Below are 18,097 nucleotides of genomic sequence, written 5' to 3' on the forward strand. Positions count from 1 at the left end.
CTGCCTCTCTCTCTCTCTCTCTCTCTCTGTGACTATCATAAATAAATTAAAAAAAAATTAAAAAAAACATTAAAAAAAAAAGATTTTATTTATTTATTCATGAGAGACAGAAAGAGGCAGAGACATAGGCCGAGGGAGAAGTAGGCTCCCTGTGGGGAGCCCAACACAGGACTCAATCCCAAGACCCTGAGATCATGACCTGAGGCAAAGGCATATGCTCAACCATTGAGCCACCCAGGCATCCCAGCAGTGTTTTAAAAATTAGCCCCAGGGATCCCTGGGTGGCGCAGCGGTTTGGCGCCTGCCTTTGGCCCAGGGCGCGATCCTGGAGACCCGGGATCGAATCCCACGTCGGGCTCCCGGTGCATGGAGCCTGCTTCTCCCTCCGCTTCTCCCTCCGCCTGTGTCTCTGCCTCTCTCTCTCTCTCTGTGACCATCATAAATAAATAAATAAAAAAAAATTAAAAATAAAAATTAGCCCCAAAGTGGAAACAACTCAAATGTCCATCAACAACTGTATGTCCTGGAATCCTACTCAGTGATACAAAGGAACAAGCTATTGATACATACTACACCAGTGATTCTCAAAATAACTATGCTGAGTGAAAGAAGCCAGACCAAAAGGGAGTACATAACACATGATTTGATGTATATAAAATTCTAGAAAATGAAAACTGATCTAAAGTGATCTATAATGATAGTGGTTACCTGGGGATGGGGGAAGGAATAGAGAGGGATGTATTACCCAGGGACACAAGGAAACTTTGAGGAGTGTATGAGTCAGGGTCCTCCAGAAAAACAGAACCAATAATTACATAAACGTATCTTTTTTAAGATTCTACTTATTTGAGAGAGAGAGAGAGAGAGAGAGAGCAAGAGAGCACAAGCAGGGGGAGTGGCAGAGGGAGAGGGAGAGGGAGAAGCAGGCTTCCCGCTGAGCAGGGAGCCTGATGTAGGGCTCGATCCCAGGATCCCAAGCTGAAGGCAGATGTTCAACCAACTGAGCCACCCAGGTGCCCCTCATATATGTATTCTTATGTGAACATATATTCATGTATCTTATATGTTTACCATAGGAGGTGCATAACCACTGCAGTGAGTCTGACTCAGGAATGATCCTGAAAGACAGTGGTGCACAGAAAGCCTCCGAGTAGATACATTTTGGCCAATCTGGTTGTGTGCTTTGGAGGTCTACACTGACTAATGAGTTATGGGTAATAGATTCACTGGCTGATCAGGAACCTTGAATGGTCAAGACCGGAAGGCTTGTGACCAGGAAGTCTGGGAGAGAGGTACATGGATGAAAGCCCCAGGATGAACATCAAGTAAAGATACCAAGGTATCACAGACGTTCCCATCTGGGGCACCGACTGTAGAGCACCCAAGCACCCAGTTTGATAATAAAGCTGATGAAATGATCAGTCTGTCCTGTAAATGTCGGTCAACCTACTTCCCCCGCCACCCCACTGCCTCCTCAGTAAGTACTCTTCATTAGGGCTAATAGAGATACCATCTCCGTTGAGTTCCCATATTACAAACTACTAGCAAAAGCCAACATGGAATCCCCAATATTGCATCTTCCACTGGCGGGGAGTGTGGGGAACAGACCCATAACTTGCATTGCTCCCTCATGGAGAGAGCCAGCAGTCTGCTCTCTTAGGAATGGAGTCCTGTTCCAGATACAGACTTGCTTTCTCTACTTGCAATGCTTCTGCCAGCACCAGCGCTTGAAGGTTTTCAGAAAACCCTATTCATTGTCATGGTAACCCACACAACATCATCTCCAACCAAGGAACTCATTATATAGCAAAAGGCATGTGGCACTGAGTTCATGCCCATGGAATTCACAGGCCTGTGCATGGTTACTGAGTTACTCAGTGGCAACTGTTTGAATGGACTGGGGAATGGCCCCCTGAGGGCTCAGTTAGGGCACTTCCCGGAAATACCACATCTATATCGTGCTGTTTCCCCCAAAGCCAGAGTACAGAAGGTTCTGTTCTTTGACAGAGAGAGTCTCCCTAGAGACTCAAATTGGTCTCAAGTGGAGCCTGGGGAAGAAATGTTCGAGATTTGAGGAGGAGAAGGTGTGACATGATCACTTAGGTTTGTGGATGTGCACAAGGACTCGAGTGGAGGTAGAAGTTGCCTCTCTCACTATTTCACCAAATGACCCTCTTAGAGAACATTTGCTTCCCCCATAATGTTGGGCTTCGTAGGTTTGAAGGTCCTGGTGCACATGAAGGAACATTCCCTTGAGAACACAATCTTGAACCCATTAAACTGGAAGCTTGGAGTTTATGACTGGCCACTTTGGGGGCTTCTCATGCTGCTGACCCAGCAGGCATTGAATGGTGTTCTCTGTGCTGGTCAGATATAACAAAACAGGGGCAAGGAGGACTGCATCTGAGCCAGAGGGTTTGCTGGAGGGCCACAGAGTCTCCCTGTCCAAAAACAGCAGCCAATGGGAAACAGTGGTGACTTAGGAAAGCTAGAACAGCTAAAAACTTGGCTCTTGTGGGAGTAAAGATTCGTGCCACCCTGATCGATAGGATGCAAATAGCAGATGAGCCACCAAGAGGTAAGGACTTTGGAGCAGGCAGGGAAAGAGGATGCCGAGAGTACTACACAGGTCTCACCTCAGCAACAAGTGAAACTTTTCCGTTCCTTTTTGTTTTCTGCGAAGAGCAGTATTGGCCACTGACGTTATTCCTTGGGTTCCTGATGGCACCACGACTGAACTGGCACTGCCCACTGTGATCCGTGGCTGATAGAACTTGATGTCTCCTCTGCATGGGGGCTGCAGGATTTCTTCCTCTAATTAAAGGACAGAAGCTCTCTCTGATTCATTTTCCATCCCTGTCTTGCCTGCTTTGTGCCCAGAAGGCTGACCACTACAAACCTCATCATTCGGGCTCTCTCATCTTCCGGCTTCCAGTTTGATGTGACCAATGGAGGCACGTGTAGGAGATGGTAGGTTTGGAGGAAAGGTAGGTGAGGGGATTTATCTCTATTCTGACTGGTTGCTTGCCCTCACTGCTCCTGCGGGGTTGACCCTCTTCCACATGGTTCTGATAGCACCATCCCCTCTTCGTCCACTTGGTCTCCCTCTGGTGCCAGTGTCTGGGTGTCTTATCATTAATTTCCCTTAGCCCTGCCTATGTCTCATAAAGAGGCCCTTCATTAACTTTCTTCAGTTAAACCTGCTTTCTGTGCTATATACTTCCTGCTGGTGGCCTCACTGATCCTGGGACCTTTCAGTAATTCACTTTCACTGAGGCATAAAGTTCACAGTGAGAGGAAATGCTAAGAAATGAAGTTGTGCAGGGAGGGTGGTCAATTATGAGAAGCACTGCACACTGGGGTAATGTCAGCTTCATGTGGCACTGAGCAAACTAGCCTTATTGTGCCTCTGTTTCATCACCTATAGAATAAGGATAATGACAGGACACATGTCTTGGATGACTGTGAAACATTTAGAACAGTACCTGGCACAGAAAGCGATCAACATAGTTAGAGGCAGTGACTCACTGCAACGTTTTAAGCAAGCAAGTGACCAGGTCAGATTTGAGGATTCAAAAAGCTATTCTGGAGGAAATGTGGAGAGAACACAGGATTTATCAGTGACCAAGTGGGAGGCCACTGCAATAGTCCTAGCAAAATAAAGAAATACATATATACATAGGGGTGTCTGGGTGGTTCAGTCGGTTGGGCATACAATGGCTTGGGTCATGATCTCAGGGTCGTGGGATCAGGTCCCATGTTGGGCTCTGTGCTCAGTGGGGAGTCTGCTTGTCCCTCTCCCTCTGTTCCTCCCTCCCCTCTCAAATGAACAGACAAACAAACAAATAAATAAAATCTTTAAAAAAATTAAAAAATAGGGGCACCTGCGTGGCTCAGTTGGTTAACATCAGCCTTCAGCTCAGGTTATGATCCCGGGGTCCTGGGATCGAGCCCTGTGTTGGGCTCCCTGCTCAGTGGGGAGCCTGCTTCTGCTTCTCCCTCTCCCTCTGCCCCTCAGCCCCACTCATGTTCTATCTCTCTCTTTCAAATAAATAAATAAACGAATACAATATTAAAATAAATAAGTATATACATACATAATAAAATAATGAGGATGTACCATCCAAACAAAGAATTAAACTAAGAAAGAAAAAGACCTAGGTTACAGGAAATAGGACTTCAGCACAATATCTGAGACCTTCAGGTAGTTCAGTTTTGCTGAAGCATAACATGCAAGGTGAGGGTCATGGTAGGCATGTTCCCACTCCAGTTCCCCACCTACATTGACTGAGGTCAAGAGAGAATCCTGCTAGCTTGCTGACACTCTCACCACCACCACGCCAGCCTTAATTCCTGATAACTTGAATATCTACATACAGGATACTTCTATTCCCCTGGCCTCAGTTTCTTGAGCTCCCCTCCTCTAATGACTCTGTCCTCCACCCCACCCCAGTCGCTCATTTTCATGGTCTTACCCTAGACCTCATTATTACCAGTAACAGGAATCTTCCCATGCCTGAGTCACCATCTGTATCTTTTCCTTGCCTTCCCCCCCAAGATCTCCTCCCCCAGCCTCAAGATTAGTTGATGAGCATGCACCCCATTTCACTGAGGAAATAGCAGCAGTCAGCAGGGAGCTCCCATAAGCTCCCACTACTGCCTGTCCCGCCTACCTGCCTCTGTTCTGTTTGCACGTTCTTCCCTCCTGTTCTCTGTCAGCTCACTGTAGAGACTCCACCCTAACCGGGTGTGGCCTAGGTGTGGGGTCTTGAAATGCTTCCCAGATGATTTTTAATGTACATCCAACATTGAAAGCTGCTACTGCAGAAGAGTAGCCCATGCTTTCCCCCTTTACCTACTCTAGGGGATTGTTCGAGAAGTCATTCTCTCTCTCCCAGCTTTGTTGATTTTTTCCCCCTCTACTGGCTCTTTCTCACCAGCTACAAACATGCTGCCAACTGCCCCAGTTTAAGGAAAACTTTTCAACCTCATTTTTTCCTCCAACTACTGCCCCACTTCTCTACTCCCCTTCATAGCAAACATTCTCTAAAGGGTTGTCTGTACTTGTGCCTGTAATTTCTTTTCTCCCATTTGCTCTCCAGGCTTTGTCCCAGGGACCGGCCAAAGCTGTTGTCTAGTTCACTGATGGCTTCTTCACTGCTGTAGTCAATGGCCAATCCCCAGCCTTCAGCTTTAGTGGCCTTCGGCAACATCTGACACAACTCATTCCTTTTTCCCTAGAATGCTTTCTTGACTTGGCTTCCAGGATACCACATTCTTCCTGTCTTCCTCCTAACTCGTGATGGATACATCTCAGCATCCTTTCCTGGCTTCACTTTATATTTGAGACCTTAACACTGAAATGCTCCAAGGCTCAGGATTTGGACCTCCTCATTCTCTCAGGGCACTCATCCAGTCTCACAGCATTAATGCTATCTAAATGTTGACTCCTAAATGTATATTTCCAGCCTACACTCCAGAATCCTACATCCAAATGCCACCTTGACATCTCTTCTTGAATGTCTAATTTATCACGTCCAAAATGGAGCTCCTGATCTTTTCTTCAAACATGCTCCTCCCAGCCTTTCCCGTGTGAGTAAATGGCAGCTCCATCTTTCCAGCCAGGCTCAGGCCCAATCCTTGAACCCTTCATGATTCCTTTCTTTCTTTCCCGCCATGATCATTCTGAAAACAAATGCCCTTGGCTCTGCTTTCAGGATATACCCAGAATGCAACCATTCCTCACCATCTTTACTGCTACTTTGTGTTCGAACCTGCCATGGCCTATCACCTGCAGTAGCCTCCTAGCTGGCCTCATTGCTTTGGGCTCACCCCTTACAGTGTTTGCTCAGCATGGCAGACATATTGGTCTATCATGTCTGTCCTTTCTCAAATCCTCCTCCTTCCCATCTCCTTCAGAATAAGGCACAAAGTCCTCAAAATAGCCTACAGGGCCCTACACATGGAGGGTCCACCGCACTCTGCCCATATACACAGATGCTGTTACCTCTATGACCTCAGAGCCTCCAGCTACATTGCAGCTCCTGTAACACATCAGGCCTGTAAATCCAGGGACTTTGCACTTGGTGTTCTCTCCTCCCCCCTCATGGCAAACCTCTCATCTTTTCTGCTATTTTTTTAATTTAAAAAAAAATTCAAGTAAGCTCTGTGACCAATGTGGGGCTTGAACTCACAGCTCCAAGATCAAGAGTCTTATGTTCTACCAACTGAGCCAGCCAGATACCCCTAAACTTTTTATTTTGAGATAATTGTGTATTCCCATGGAGTTGTAAGCAATAATACTCTCAGTAAACGCTCTGTGTATTCCTCACCCGGTTTTCCCCAATAATAATATCTTGCAAAACTATAGTACAGTATCACCACTAGGATAGCATTGTAGGGTTGTATTAGTTACCCGTGGCTACTGCAACAATTGTTACTGTAACACCCAACTGGGTGGCTTAAAACAGTAATTTGTTCTCCAACCGTTCTGGAAGCCAGAATTTCTAAATCAAGACATAAGCAGAGCCCTACTCCCTCCAGAGGCTCTAGGGGAGAATTTGTTCCTTGCTTTTGCCAGCTTCTGGCGGCTGGTCTGTCACATCTTTCTCTGCTCCATCTTCTCATCACTTTCTCCTGTGTGTGCATGTGCAATCTCCGGCCTCTCGCTTATAAGGCCACTTGTGATGGCATTTAGAGCCCACGGGGATAATCCAGGATAATCTCATCTCAAGATCCTTAATCTAACTGCCTCTGCAAAGACCTTTTTCCAAATAAGGTAACACTCACGGATTCTGGGCATCAGGATATGGACATACCTTTGGGAGCCAGCAGCCGAGTAGCCTATCAGTGAAGATGTGGCACATTTCCATCATCGTGGAACTCCTCGAATTGTCTTTTAGGTGTTGAATTTTGCCAAATGCTTTTTCTGCATCAATTAATGTGTCTGTGATTTTTCTCCTTTAGCTAGTTAATATGGTAGATTACATTGTTTAATCTCTGAATATCCAACCAGCCTTAGAGGCCTGGAATGAACATCCCACATATTTTTCTTACCCGGTCTATCCTTCCCATTTGAAGTTCCAGTGAGGAGAAACCTTTTGGTTCATTCTATTCATTGCTGTGCTCCAGTACCTAAAACAATGCCAGGCATGTAGTAAGCACTCAGTACCTATCTGATGAGGGGATTAAAAAACAGTAGAGAGATGAAGGGAATTCACACAATAATATTGAAAGGAAATTCCAGGATAACAGCTGAGGGCAACCAGGCCAGACAGGAATAGATGGGAGGGCTCTAGGAGAGCCTGTAGAATCTGAATGCCCTGAGAGAGATAGATTTAGATAGTCTGCAGAGACTTGGGGTTGATTTTATAAGTATGTAGAAAACTAATGAAACAAGCAAATAATAATTTATTTAAAAGGAGATGATTAGGGCAGCCTGGGTGGCTCAGCAGTTTGGTGCCGCTTGCACTCCCAGGTGTGATCCTGGAGACCTGGGATCGAGTCCCATGTCGGGCTCCCTGCATGGAGCCTGCTTCTCCCTCTGCCTGTGTCTCTGCCTCTCTCTCTCTCTCTCTCTCTCTCTGTGTGTGTGTGTGTATCTCTATGAATAAATAAACAAAATCTTTAAAAAAAAAAAGGAGATGATTATTGGATGAGCACTGGGTGTTATACTATATGCTGGCAAATTGAACTTCAATAAAAAGAAAAAAAAGAGATGATTATTACCATGGTACATCCTTTCAATGCAATATGGTTCTAAAAAGAAATGAGCTATCAAGCTGCTAGAAGATATGAACAGAAACCTTTTTTTTTTTTTTTTTGAACAGAAACCTTAAAAGCATATTGCTCCGTGAAAGAAGCAGGTCTGAAATGGATACATACTGTATACTTCCCACTGTATGGCATTCTGGCAAAGATAAAACTATGGAGATCAGGGGTTGTGGTGAGGGAGAGAGGTATAGACAGAGCAGTGAGATTATTCTGTATGATACCATAGTGGTAGATACATCATTATACATTTGTCCAAATCCATAGACTGTCCAACAAGGAAAGTGAACCCTAATGTCGGCTGTGGACTTTGGGTGATAACGACGTATCAGTGTGGGTTCACTGATTGTAACAAGCGTACCTTTCTGGTAGTGTACCATTTCTGTAGTAGGGGAGGTTGGGGGTGGGGAGCAGGGATATATGGGAATTCTCTGTACTTTCTACACAGTTTTACTGTAAAACTAAAACTGCTCTAAAAAAACAGTCTATTTTAAAAAGGCTAATTATGAATTCAAGGGAAAACAAAAGTTGTCCAAGAAAGGAAGAGTGTTCACAGTTCACTACATGGCTCAGCCAGGACCAGACCCAAGTTTTATGAGGCCTGAAATGTAAACAGGATATTTTGAAGTGGGCAGGGCAGGAGGACTCTTTAAGAAAAGAAAAACACCAGGGACACCACTCAGCCGTTGAGCATCTGCCTTCTGTTCAGGGCGTGATCCCGGGATCCGGGATCGAGTCCCATATTGGGCTCCTTGCAGGAAGCCTGCTTCTCCCTCTGCCTGTGTCTCTGCCTCTGTGTGTGTGTGTGTGTGTGTGTGTGTGTGTGTGTGTGTGTGATGAATGAATAAATAAAATCTTAAAAAGAAAAGAAAAGAAAAACATCCGATCAGAAATAAATCTGACTAAATCTCAGAGCAATTTCTGGAATCTTTGCACCTTCCTTGTTCTGATCTGAGGGTATGGAAGCCAGTGAATGGGGAAGGGGGACTGAATCCTAAAAAGCTGTGAGAAGAGCCAGGGAGTTCCAGGACATACAGTAGTCCTTTGCTGGCATCCATGGGACTCAGGACAAAGCCTACACTCTTGAGCAAGCATTCTAGACCCCCTACCAGACATGCTCCTTTGCAGCCTTGGCTTTTAGCTCACCAGGCTTATGGATCAGTCCAGTGCACAGGCACAGGCTGGTACTCAGGCTGCTCCCTGACTGGCAGGCCCTCTTCTCCCTTGCTGGTCACAGTAACTACTGGATGGCTCATTCACACTCAGCACCCTGGCTGCTATTCCATGAAATGTACACCTATCCTCCAGTTTCTGCCCTGCTCCCCCCAGAGATGCCTGCAGGGACAGGAAAAAGCCCAAAAGACATAAATTTGAATCCCGGTTCAGACATGTCTCTGGATCTCCCTAAGCTTCATGTTTTTTCCTATGTAAATGTGAATAATTCTTTCTTTCTTGCAGGGCTGTTGGAAAACCAGACACCCCATAGAGTGCCAGATATGTGGTAAGAAAAGGAAACACCATTTCTTTCTGCTAGAATTCTTTTATTTATTTTTGATTCTTTTATTTAGTTATTTCTAATTGAGATATAATTGACATATGACATTCTATTAGTTTCAGTTGTACCATGTAATGATTTACTATATTGCAGAAATGACCAGTACAATAAGTCTAGTTAACGATCACCTCATATAGTTACAAAAAAATTTGGGGGGGTGGCATCTGGGTGGCTCACTTGCTGAGTGTCTGCCTTTATCTCAGGTCATGATCCTGAGGTCCTGGGATTGAGTTCCCCGCAAGGAGCCTGCTTCTCCCTCTGCCTGTGTCTCTGCCTCTCTTTCTGTGTCTCTCGTGAATAAATAAACAAAATCTTAAAATTTTTTTTTCTTGAGGTAAGAACTTTTAAGATTGACTCACAACAACTTTCAAATATGTCATACTACATTATTAACTGTAGTCACCATGCTGCACATTATATCCCCTATTTTTATTTATTTTAACTGCAGTAAAATACATATAAGATTTACCATCTTAACCACGTGTAAGTGTATAGTTCTGTGGTATTATGTCCATTCACCTTGTGCAACCATCACCACCACCCATCTCCAGAACTCTTCATTTTGCAAAACAGAAACTCTGTCCCCATGAAACACTAATTCCCCTTCCCCGTCTCCAACCTTGCTCCCCTTTTACTTTCTGGACCTCCAGCACTGGGACTGGCCTCTGTGATTGTACTTCATCCCTTCTACCTGACATGGTGAGTTGTTTATATGTATTAATCCCCCATCCAGTCAAGAGCTGTCTCATTCATCCCTGCCCACAGAGCCTGGTACAGGGCTGGGCACACCATAAAACAAGCTTGAGGCAGAAATACAAAACAAGTGAAAGAAATTAACTGATACAGAGCCCCATACAGGTTCATGATCAAAGGCACATAGATTTGTGGTCTGATTTATAAAGTGGGTGCTCAGTATAATTTGAAAATATAAATGATGATATGAGTGATTTTTGTAAAACTTTTCCTTCTAAATTAAAAAGCTAAAAAGAATACACAGTGGAAAGTAAGTCTCCCTCTACCTGTCCCACCCTCCAGCTCCTCATCAGAGGCCAGTTCCTTTTGTACCCTTCCAGAGGACCGTGTGTATATGCACACGCACACACATGCTTTAGCATGCTTTACACACTGTTCTGTGCATCTTGCTTTTTTCATGCATCTTATCTGTGAGATCCTGCTCTATCAGTGTAAAGAGTGCTTCCCCATTGTTTGATAGCATTCACGGAATGATGTATTTATCATGTCACCTGTTTATGCTGTCTCTTATCACCTGTTTACACCTGTCACACAATTTATTTAATCTGTCACCGATTGGCAAACATTTAGGCATTTCCAAATTCTTGCTACACAAGCAGTGGTGCAGAGAACAACATCGGGCCTCACAAATGAGTGAATTTCGGCCCTTCCCTCTGGCCTTGCCCAACCCTGCCCCTGGCTCAGCCTAACCCCTGGCCTCCCAGGTCTCTACTGCCAGCCCCTTCTGCAGCCATAGCCTGTCTGCATGGAGCCTCCTCCAAACTCTGGCTGGGCCTTCCTCTGCACCAGGCACAAGCCGGGCTGACAAACCCCAGTCCCACCCTCCTGAGCTCACAGTCCAGAAGGAAAGAGGGACAAGGGATCAGTGACTTAAAAACAAGGTATTACTCCTAGGATAGAGACGTGCTGCCCCACCCACCTGGAAAGTCATAAAGGAGGGCCTGGGGCTTAACCTTAGATAACTTTATCCCTGATGGACAGACTGTGAGTGGGAGGAGGGAGAAGGCTGTGGGGTGTGGGTACAGGATCAGAAGAGGGGGGACTGCCCAGCTGGCCCTTCTGCTTGTCCCCTCTGGCCAGACCTAGGCCAGCACTCAGCCTGCCTGCTTGGTGCTGCCCCTACTTCTGTCCTGGCTGCCTGGTCTCCCTCTGGGGGCCCTCTGCAGACCCCCCACCCCACCCCACCAACAACCCCCTCATGTTGGGATTGGGCCTCTCGCCTCACTTTCAGAATGAATCTCTTGTCCTATCAGAAGGGCTTATTCTGGGCAGCCCTGGTGGCTCAGCGGTTTAGCGCCACCTTTGGCCCAGGGCGAGATCCTGAAGTCCCGGAATCAAGTCCCTCATCAGGCTCCCTGCATGGAACCTGCTTCTCCCTCTCCCTCTGCCTGTGTCTCTGCCTCTGCCTCTCTCTGTGTGTCTCTCATGAGTAAATAAAATCTTTAAAAAAAATCTTATTCTGCCAAGTTAATAACTGGTGTTGGTAGGAGGGGGAAGGGGAGGGGGCAAGAGGGTGTGAACTGCTTCTAAATAGACTCCTCTCTGCCCAGAGGAGTGAAGCTCTGGCATTGACCTGGGCACCAGGGTCTGGGTCATGGGAAGTTTTATCCAGACAGCTTTCCATGCCCTCCCCTGCCCCCCAGGCCACTGAGCAAATCCTCCCCCCACCTCAAAATACCCACTATGCCTCTCCTCCCCCTTCATTTCCAAGAGTCCCTTGTTAAGAGATAAATGTACCTAGGAAGGACGGTGTCGAGCTGTTAGCAGGGACCCTGGCTCCCTTCCTCAGAAGGGACACAGGAATATATTTTATCTAGAGCATTAAGTAAGCAAATTTAGGTAAAAAGGCCACAGGGGGTCCTCTGAGTGGCCAAAGGTCTGAGGTATTCTTTTTTTTTTTTTTATCAGTTCTGTTTTTTTTTTTTAATTTTTATTTACTTATGATAGTCACACAGAGAGAGAGAGAGGCAGAGACACAGGCGGAGGGAGAAGCAGGCGGAGGGAGAAGCAGGCTCCATGCACCGGGAGCCCGACGTGGGATTCGATCCCGGGACTCCAGGATCGCGCCCTGGGCCAAAGGCAGACGCTAAACCACTGCGCCACCCAGGGATCCCAGGTCTGAGGTATTCTGTGGAAGGGCCCTGAAAATAGAATGGCAGGTGCTGAAAGAGAGTAGGCAGGATTGAGTATGTCTTCCCAGGGCTGAGCTGGAGTGTTTCTGTCTGGTTTATTATTATTTTTTTTTATTTTTTAAAGTTACAGTCTTTTTTTTAAGATTTTATTTATTTATTCATGAGAGACACACACAGAGAGAGAGAGAGAGAGAGAGAGAGAGAGAGAGAGAGAAGCAGGCTCCATGCAGGAGACTGATGTGGGACTCGATCCTAGGACTCCAGGATCACCCCCTGGGCTGAAGGCAGATGTTTAACCGCTGAGCCACCCAGGCGTCCCTTTCTGTCCGGTTTAATGTCAACATGTGTTAAAGGGCCGTAAGTAACATTATTCACAGTGGCTGAATGGATAAACAAACTGTAGTTGATTTATACATTGTATACATCCATACACTAGAATCTCATTCATCCTGAAAAGGAAGTGTTGACACCTGCTACAAGCGGATGAACCTAGAGGACATTATTCCCAGTGAACTAAGCCAATCACAAAAGGGCAAATACCGCATGAGTATATTTTATATGAGGTACCTAGAGTAATCAAATTCATAAAAACAGAAAGAGCAGTGGGTGCCCAAGGTCTAGGGGGAGAGGAGAATCCTTCAATGGGTAGAGTTTCAGTTTTCTAAGATGAAAAAGTTCTTGAGATTGTCCACACAACCAGGTATACCCTTACAGTGTTGAATCGTACACCTGAAACTGGTTAAGATGGCGAATTTTGTGTTATGTGTTGTTGAACACAGAAAAAAATTAAGTAATAAAAGTAAAATATAATGACCCCCCCCCAAAAAAAGAAAGTGGAGATGGAAAAGCCTCCAAGTCGGGTCATGTCAGGCCCAGGCAGTGTTTGGTGCCCAGGACCCTCAAATGCCCATGGGGGATGGGGCTAGGCTAGGCATCTGGGGCACAGGCGAGAATCTGAAGGGGCAGGACTCTGCCAACCTGGACACCTGTCACAGCTCTGGCTCAGGGGCTGCTGGGACCCTGCCCCCAAAGTCCTCACCTGCTGGCTCCTCCGTGTGGAGCCTCCCACTCCCTCTGGATCATGCTTAAGGCTCTCTGAGGCTCATGCCTTTTAGCAGGTAAGGGTTGAGCCCCCACTGTATGCCAGGCACTGTGCCAGCTGCTCCTGGGGGTGGGAGGGGGATGCCCAGGGGACCCCAAAGAGTGACCAGAGTAGGCTCACATGACTGCATGTGGGGCAAGGGCTTGTGCATAAAGGTAGGAGGAGGTGTCCTGGCTCTGAACCTGGAGTGGAATGGAATGGAACACCCCCCCCCCCCCCCCCCCCCCCCCCCCCCCCGCCCAAGGCTGTGTTTGTGCAAATGCCTGTGTGGTCCAGAGCGGGTCATGTCTGCGGTCCCTTAGGATGCCCTGACAGTCTGTGTGAATCGGTGGGGGCAGAGGTGCACCTACAGACCCGAGGCCCCTGTGTGCACAGGCTGGGGAGCACAATGCGAGTGGCCAGCGCGGGCGGCGACGCTCCCAGAGCGGAGACCGCGCGCTCGGACGGCTGGGGCGATGCTGCCTGCTCTGATCCCTAACTCATTATTAAGCTTCTCGCTCTTTACAGACGCTCCCTGCGCCTCCCCCGCTCCGGGCTGCAGCGGCGCAGGCGCCAGGCCGAGCCGAGCGCCGAGCGGGGAGCGGGCGGCCGTGCTCCGGGCCGGGGTCCCGGGGGAGCAGGTGAGCGACCCGCGCCGCGCGGCCCCCAGGCCCTTGCGGAGACGCCGCCCGGCCGCGCTGCGCCGGCGCCCCCGCCTTCCCCGCCTGGCAGTGCCCGTCCTGCCTCTGTTGGCATCATCCCTCCTTCCCCTGCCTGGCATCCCTCCTCCCCCCTGCCTGGTATCTCCTCTGCTCCCGCCTGCCTGGCATCCCTCTCCTGCCTGCCTGGCATCCTCCTCCCCCCTGTCTGGCATCTCCCCCTGTCTGACATCCCCCTCCGCCCCCCTGGCCTCTCCCGTACTCCTCCCTGCCTGGCATCTCTCTGGTCGCCCCAGTGCCTGACATCCCTCCTCCCCCCTGCCTGGCATCTTCCTTCTCACCCCTTGCTGGCACCTTCCTCTTACCTGGCACTTCCCCTTACCTGGCACCCCCTCCTCCCTGCCTGGCATCTTCATCCCCTCCTCCTCTCCGGATCTCTCCCCCACTCCTGACTCTCTTCCTCCCCCCGCCCCCGCACATCCCCCACCCTCAGCCTGGTACCTCTTCCTCCTGCCCCCTTTCCTGCACCTCTTCCATGGCTGACAGGCTCCCCCCTACCTCCTCTCTGATACTTCCCCCTGCTCATCTTTGCCTGGCATCTTTCCCTCCTTCCCCTACCTGGTACCTCCCCATCCTCCCTCCACCTGCATTTCCCCTCCTTCCCTTTGCCTGGCACTCTCCTGCCTGGTACCTTCCTCTCCTCCCTCATGTCTGGCACCTTCCCTCCTCCCTGATTGCCTTGCACCTACTCCTCCCCATCGCCTGCCACCTCCTCCTGCCTAGCGTGTTCCCATCCTGCTCCTGCCTGGCATCCTCTCCCTCCTACCCACTCCTCTGCCTGGCACCTCCCCTCCTCCCCCTGCCTGGCACCTCCCCTCCTCCCCCTGCCTGGCACCTCCCCTCCTCCCCCTGCCTGGCACCTCCCCCCCACCCATCCTGCCTGGCACCTTCCCTCCTTCTCCTGCCTGGCACCTTCCCTGTCTCCACCTGGCACCCTCCTGCCTGGACACCTCTCTCCCATTCAGGTTGCCTCTCTGTTTTCAGCCTCCCTGCAGAGCTCCTCCCCTCAGCACCCCTGGGCTGGTAACCTCTCCCCTCTTAGCATCTTCCACCTCTCATTGCCAGCCCTGCCTCCTCACGCTTTTTGGAGTTGCCTCCTGGCCAACACCACCTATGTGTGACCCCGAACCACTCTTATACTTGTAGCACCACCTGGTCCTCATCCCCCACACTTCACCTGCCCAAGGACTCCACTCCTGGCCTGGGTCCTGACCCCAGCCTGTGGCTCTGCTGCTCACACAGGAGGGTGAAACCACGAAGGCCGTGCACTCAGGGAGGGGCTGGCGTGAGCAGAGTGGGCACATTAGGAACTGGCCTACTCCACCTGCCTGCCACCAGTGGGACTCCCTCAGGTGTCCCTGGGCTCCAGAAGCCATCCAAGACCATCCGGCTCCAGGGCTGTGCCCTGTACCTCCAATGCCCAGGTCCCCATCCCCTCCCCTGCCTACTGCCTCCTCTCCCAGATTTGCCTCCCCTGCCGGGCCTGGGTGCTATGCTCTCTGTCCTTCCAGCTCAGACCTGCCACCTGGTCTCTGCTGGCTGCTTCCTGCTCTCACCCCACTCCCACCCTGTGCTCCCCTGCAGCCCTAGCTGGCCCTTGCCCGTCCCCTCCATGCCCATCCCATTCTACACACCTCCTGTTCTCTTTCTCAGACCTCCTTGTCACCGAGTTTGGTCCACCCAGCCAGCCCCCTCAGGCTCCCTTTCCTCCCTAGCCCTTAGAGGTCCATTTGGACTCTGCCTGTGGGACTCTGGGTCTGGCCCGCCCCTCCCACCACCCTCTTCTTTCAGATTCTCCTCACAATGGCCCTTGGTGCTACAGGTGCAGTGGGCTTTGGGCCCGGGCACCCAGGGGGCACTGGATGACTCCCCTGCTGCAGGACCCCGCCACCTATGACGCCAGGCCTTCAGCACCCACCCGCCGTGGTACAGGTAGGCGCTGCCCCCCAAACCCGGGAGCAGGAGCCCTGGGACCCCGCTGAAAGGTGCTGGCCCTCGGCCCTCTGCCCTGAGCCAGACCAACAACAGTACTTCTTCTCATCCCCTCCGCTGCTACTGGGGCCATCCCCTACTTCCTACCCACCTTGCTGCTGGGGCCATCTCCCCATCCCCCACTAGTAAGACTCCCCTACCCACTGCTGCTGGGGCCATCCCCCACTGCTGGGGCCATCACCCCATCACCCCACTCCCTATCCCTCCTTCTGGGGCCATCCCCACCTCCTATACCCCCTGATGGGGCCACATCCAAACCCTGCTGACATCTTCCACCCTTGCATCACCTCTTCTGAGTGCCCCTCTCATCCTGCCTCCCTGGGTCCTCCCCATGAAAGCCAATCTGAATCAGGAACCAGCAAGCCTGAAAGCAGTGTTTGGTTCAGGTGAAAATGCTCTGGGGCTCTGAGTTCATTTTCTCCCCACTCACAGACATCCAGACACATGCCCCCTCTAGCTTCACCTGTGTGTGTGCACATGTGCACACTGTAGGCATACAGGTGCTCTCTGCTAGCTGGGGGGAGCCTGCAGATGCTTAACACAACTTGGACTCTAGAAACTTAGCCCCAAACATGCCTTGGCAAACCTCTAGGAGCCTTCCAGAACCCAGGCGATGGTTTGTTCTTGGCAGGAGGGGGAGGTGGTAGCAGCCTGTTGCATGGGCTCTGGGGGGGCCAACCCCGTGTTGCCACTGGGCAGGTCTCAGACTCAGAGGTGCTCCAGGTCCTTCGTATGGGAGCTAGACCTTCCTGAGTGCGAGGAGCTTGGCCTGGCTTGTACCATATCAGTGCCCCTGGTCCAGGGGGGAGCCCCGAGGCCCAGGGTGGAGAGGCTGCCTGCCCGAGAGCCCCCGTACAGCTGTGGGAAAGGGCAGGAGCTGGGTCTGAGGCCTGCATTCTGGTCTGTGTTCCGCCTCCCCAGCCTCCCCAGTGGGAGTCTCCTGTGACAGGCTGGGGGCTGGGGGGCCATGAGGTGTGAGGGACTGAGCCCCTGACCTCAAGACCCGCAGTCCAGCAGAGGGACAGACTTAGGAGAGCCCCCAGGGAGCACCACAGCAGACAGTCCAGGCCCCAGGGCTCTGAGGGGAGAAGCCTTGGAAGGAGCAGCATGCTGAGGGCTTTCAGAGGACGAGGGGCTGGGTGAAATGAGGGTGGCTGTCTCAGCTGCTCCTCCCTCAGCAGGGCAGAGGAACTCACTGCCCTGCCTGAGCTGTTGGGAAGGCCAGGGCCGCCCCATTCTCCTCCCTGCCACCCGTGGCACTGGCTGATGCCTCAGGCAGAATGGTGCTGTGGCCAGCTTTGGGGGAGCCTGGCGCTGTCACCTGATGCTGGTCCAGGTGGAAGCAAATGCAATGCTTTGCAGGACAGTCAAGGCCCCAAACAAAGGTCTTGCCCTTTGCCCCACATCCTAACTGCTGCCTCAGGTTAAGTGTGGACCTGCTTGTTCCCCGGCTTGCAGGGGTTGGTTTTTACAGTGCAGAATCCTAAAGAAAAGGTGGTGTGCTTTCTGGGCAACTCTCAGTTTTCGCGTGTCTGAGGGTGGAGGCTTGCCCAGCAACTGGGGTCCCTGGGAGGTACACTGGAGCCAGGGACCCCACGTGTGAGTCCTTGTAAATTGTGGCTGATTTGGGGGATACTGAGCTCGGTCCTAACCTGGCTGCCCAGCAGCAGTAGGTCGGTGCCCTGGGTTGTTCCAGACCCTGCCTGAAGGAGTGATCACCCCAAAGATTGGGCAGCGGAGGCAGGGAGGTGTGAGAAGCTGGGGGTAGAGGTGGGGGGTGGGGTTTGGAGGCTCAGCGGGTGGTGGGTATGTCCTAGTGACACCTGGTGAATTGAGTGAATTGAGTGTCCATCCTGAGGTTCCTGGGACCCTCTCCATCTGATGGAGTTCTGATGGAGTATATGGTGAGGTGCCAGGGGTGCTGGTGAGGTTTCTGGCATCTTGTTTTAGAGCTGCATTAACATGAAATTGGGCTTCCTTCAGCATGTGCAGTCCCAGGCATGGAGCCGGCTTTGACGCTTGGCGGCTTGGGCACGTGCTGTCATTGGGATGCTGACAGGCCCTGTGCTAGCGTCTAGACAGCGTGGTGGCTCGA

The 18,097-nt window shown here is 50.5% G+C and overlaps 1 protein-coding gene across 2 annotated transcripts in view; it reads left to right on the forward strand.

Moving 5' to 3' along the window:
• Positions 1-13,828: 13,828 nt before the first annotated feature.
• The window catches only part of SMARCD3 (SWI/SNF related, matrix associated, actin dependent regulator of chromatin, subfamily d, member 3), a 31,195-nt gene continuing 26,926 nt past the window's right edge, over positions 13,829-18,097 (forward strand). Inside the window, exons 1-2 of one of the 2 annotated variants that reach the window (XM_041751928.1) lie at positions 13,829-13,932; positions 15,802-15,942. In XM_041751928.1, coding sequence (XP_041607862.1) covers positions 15,904-15,942 — 39 coding nt within the window. In that variant the 5' untranslated portion in view covers positions 13,829-13,932; positions 15,802-15,903. The remainder of the gene's footprint in view (positions 13,933-15,801; positions 15,943-18,097) is intronic. The other variant, XM_041751929.1, reaches the window with a different exon arrangement.

The sequence above is a fragment of the Vulpes lagopus genome, chromosome 4, assembly GCF_018345385.1.
Source record: "Vulpes lagopus strain Blue_001 chromosome 4, ASM1834538v1, whole genome shotgun sequence".
NCBI classification, from domain to species: Eukaryota; Metazoa; Chordata; class Mammalia; order Carnivora; family Canidae; genus Vulpes; species Vulpes lagopus.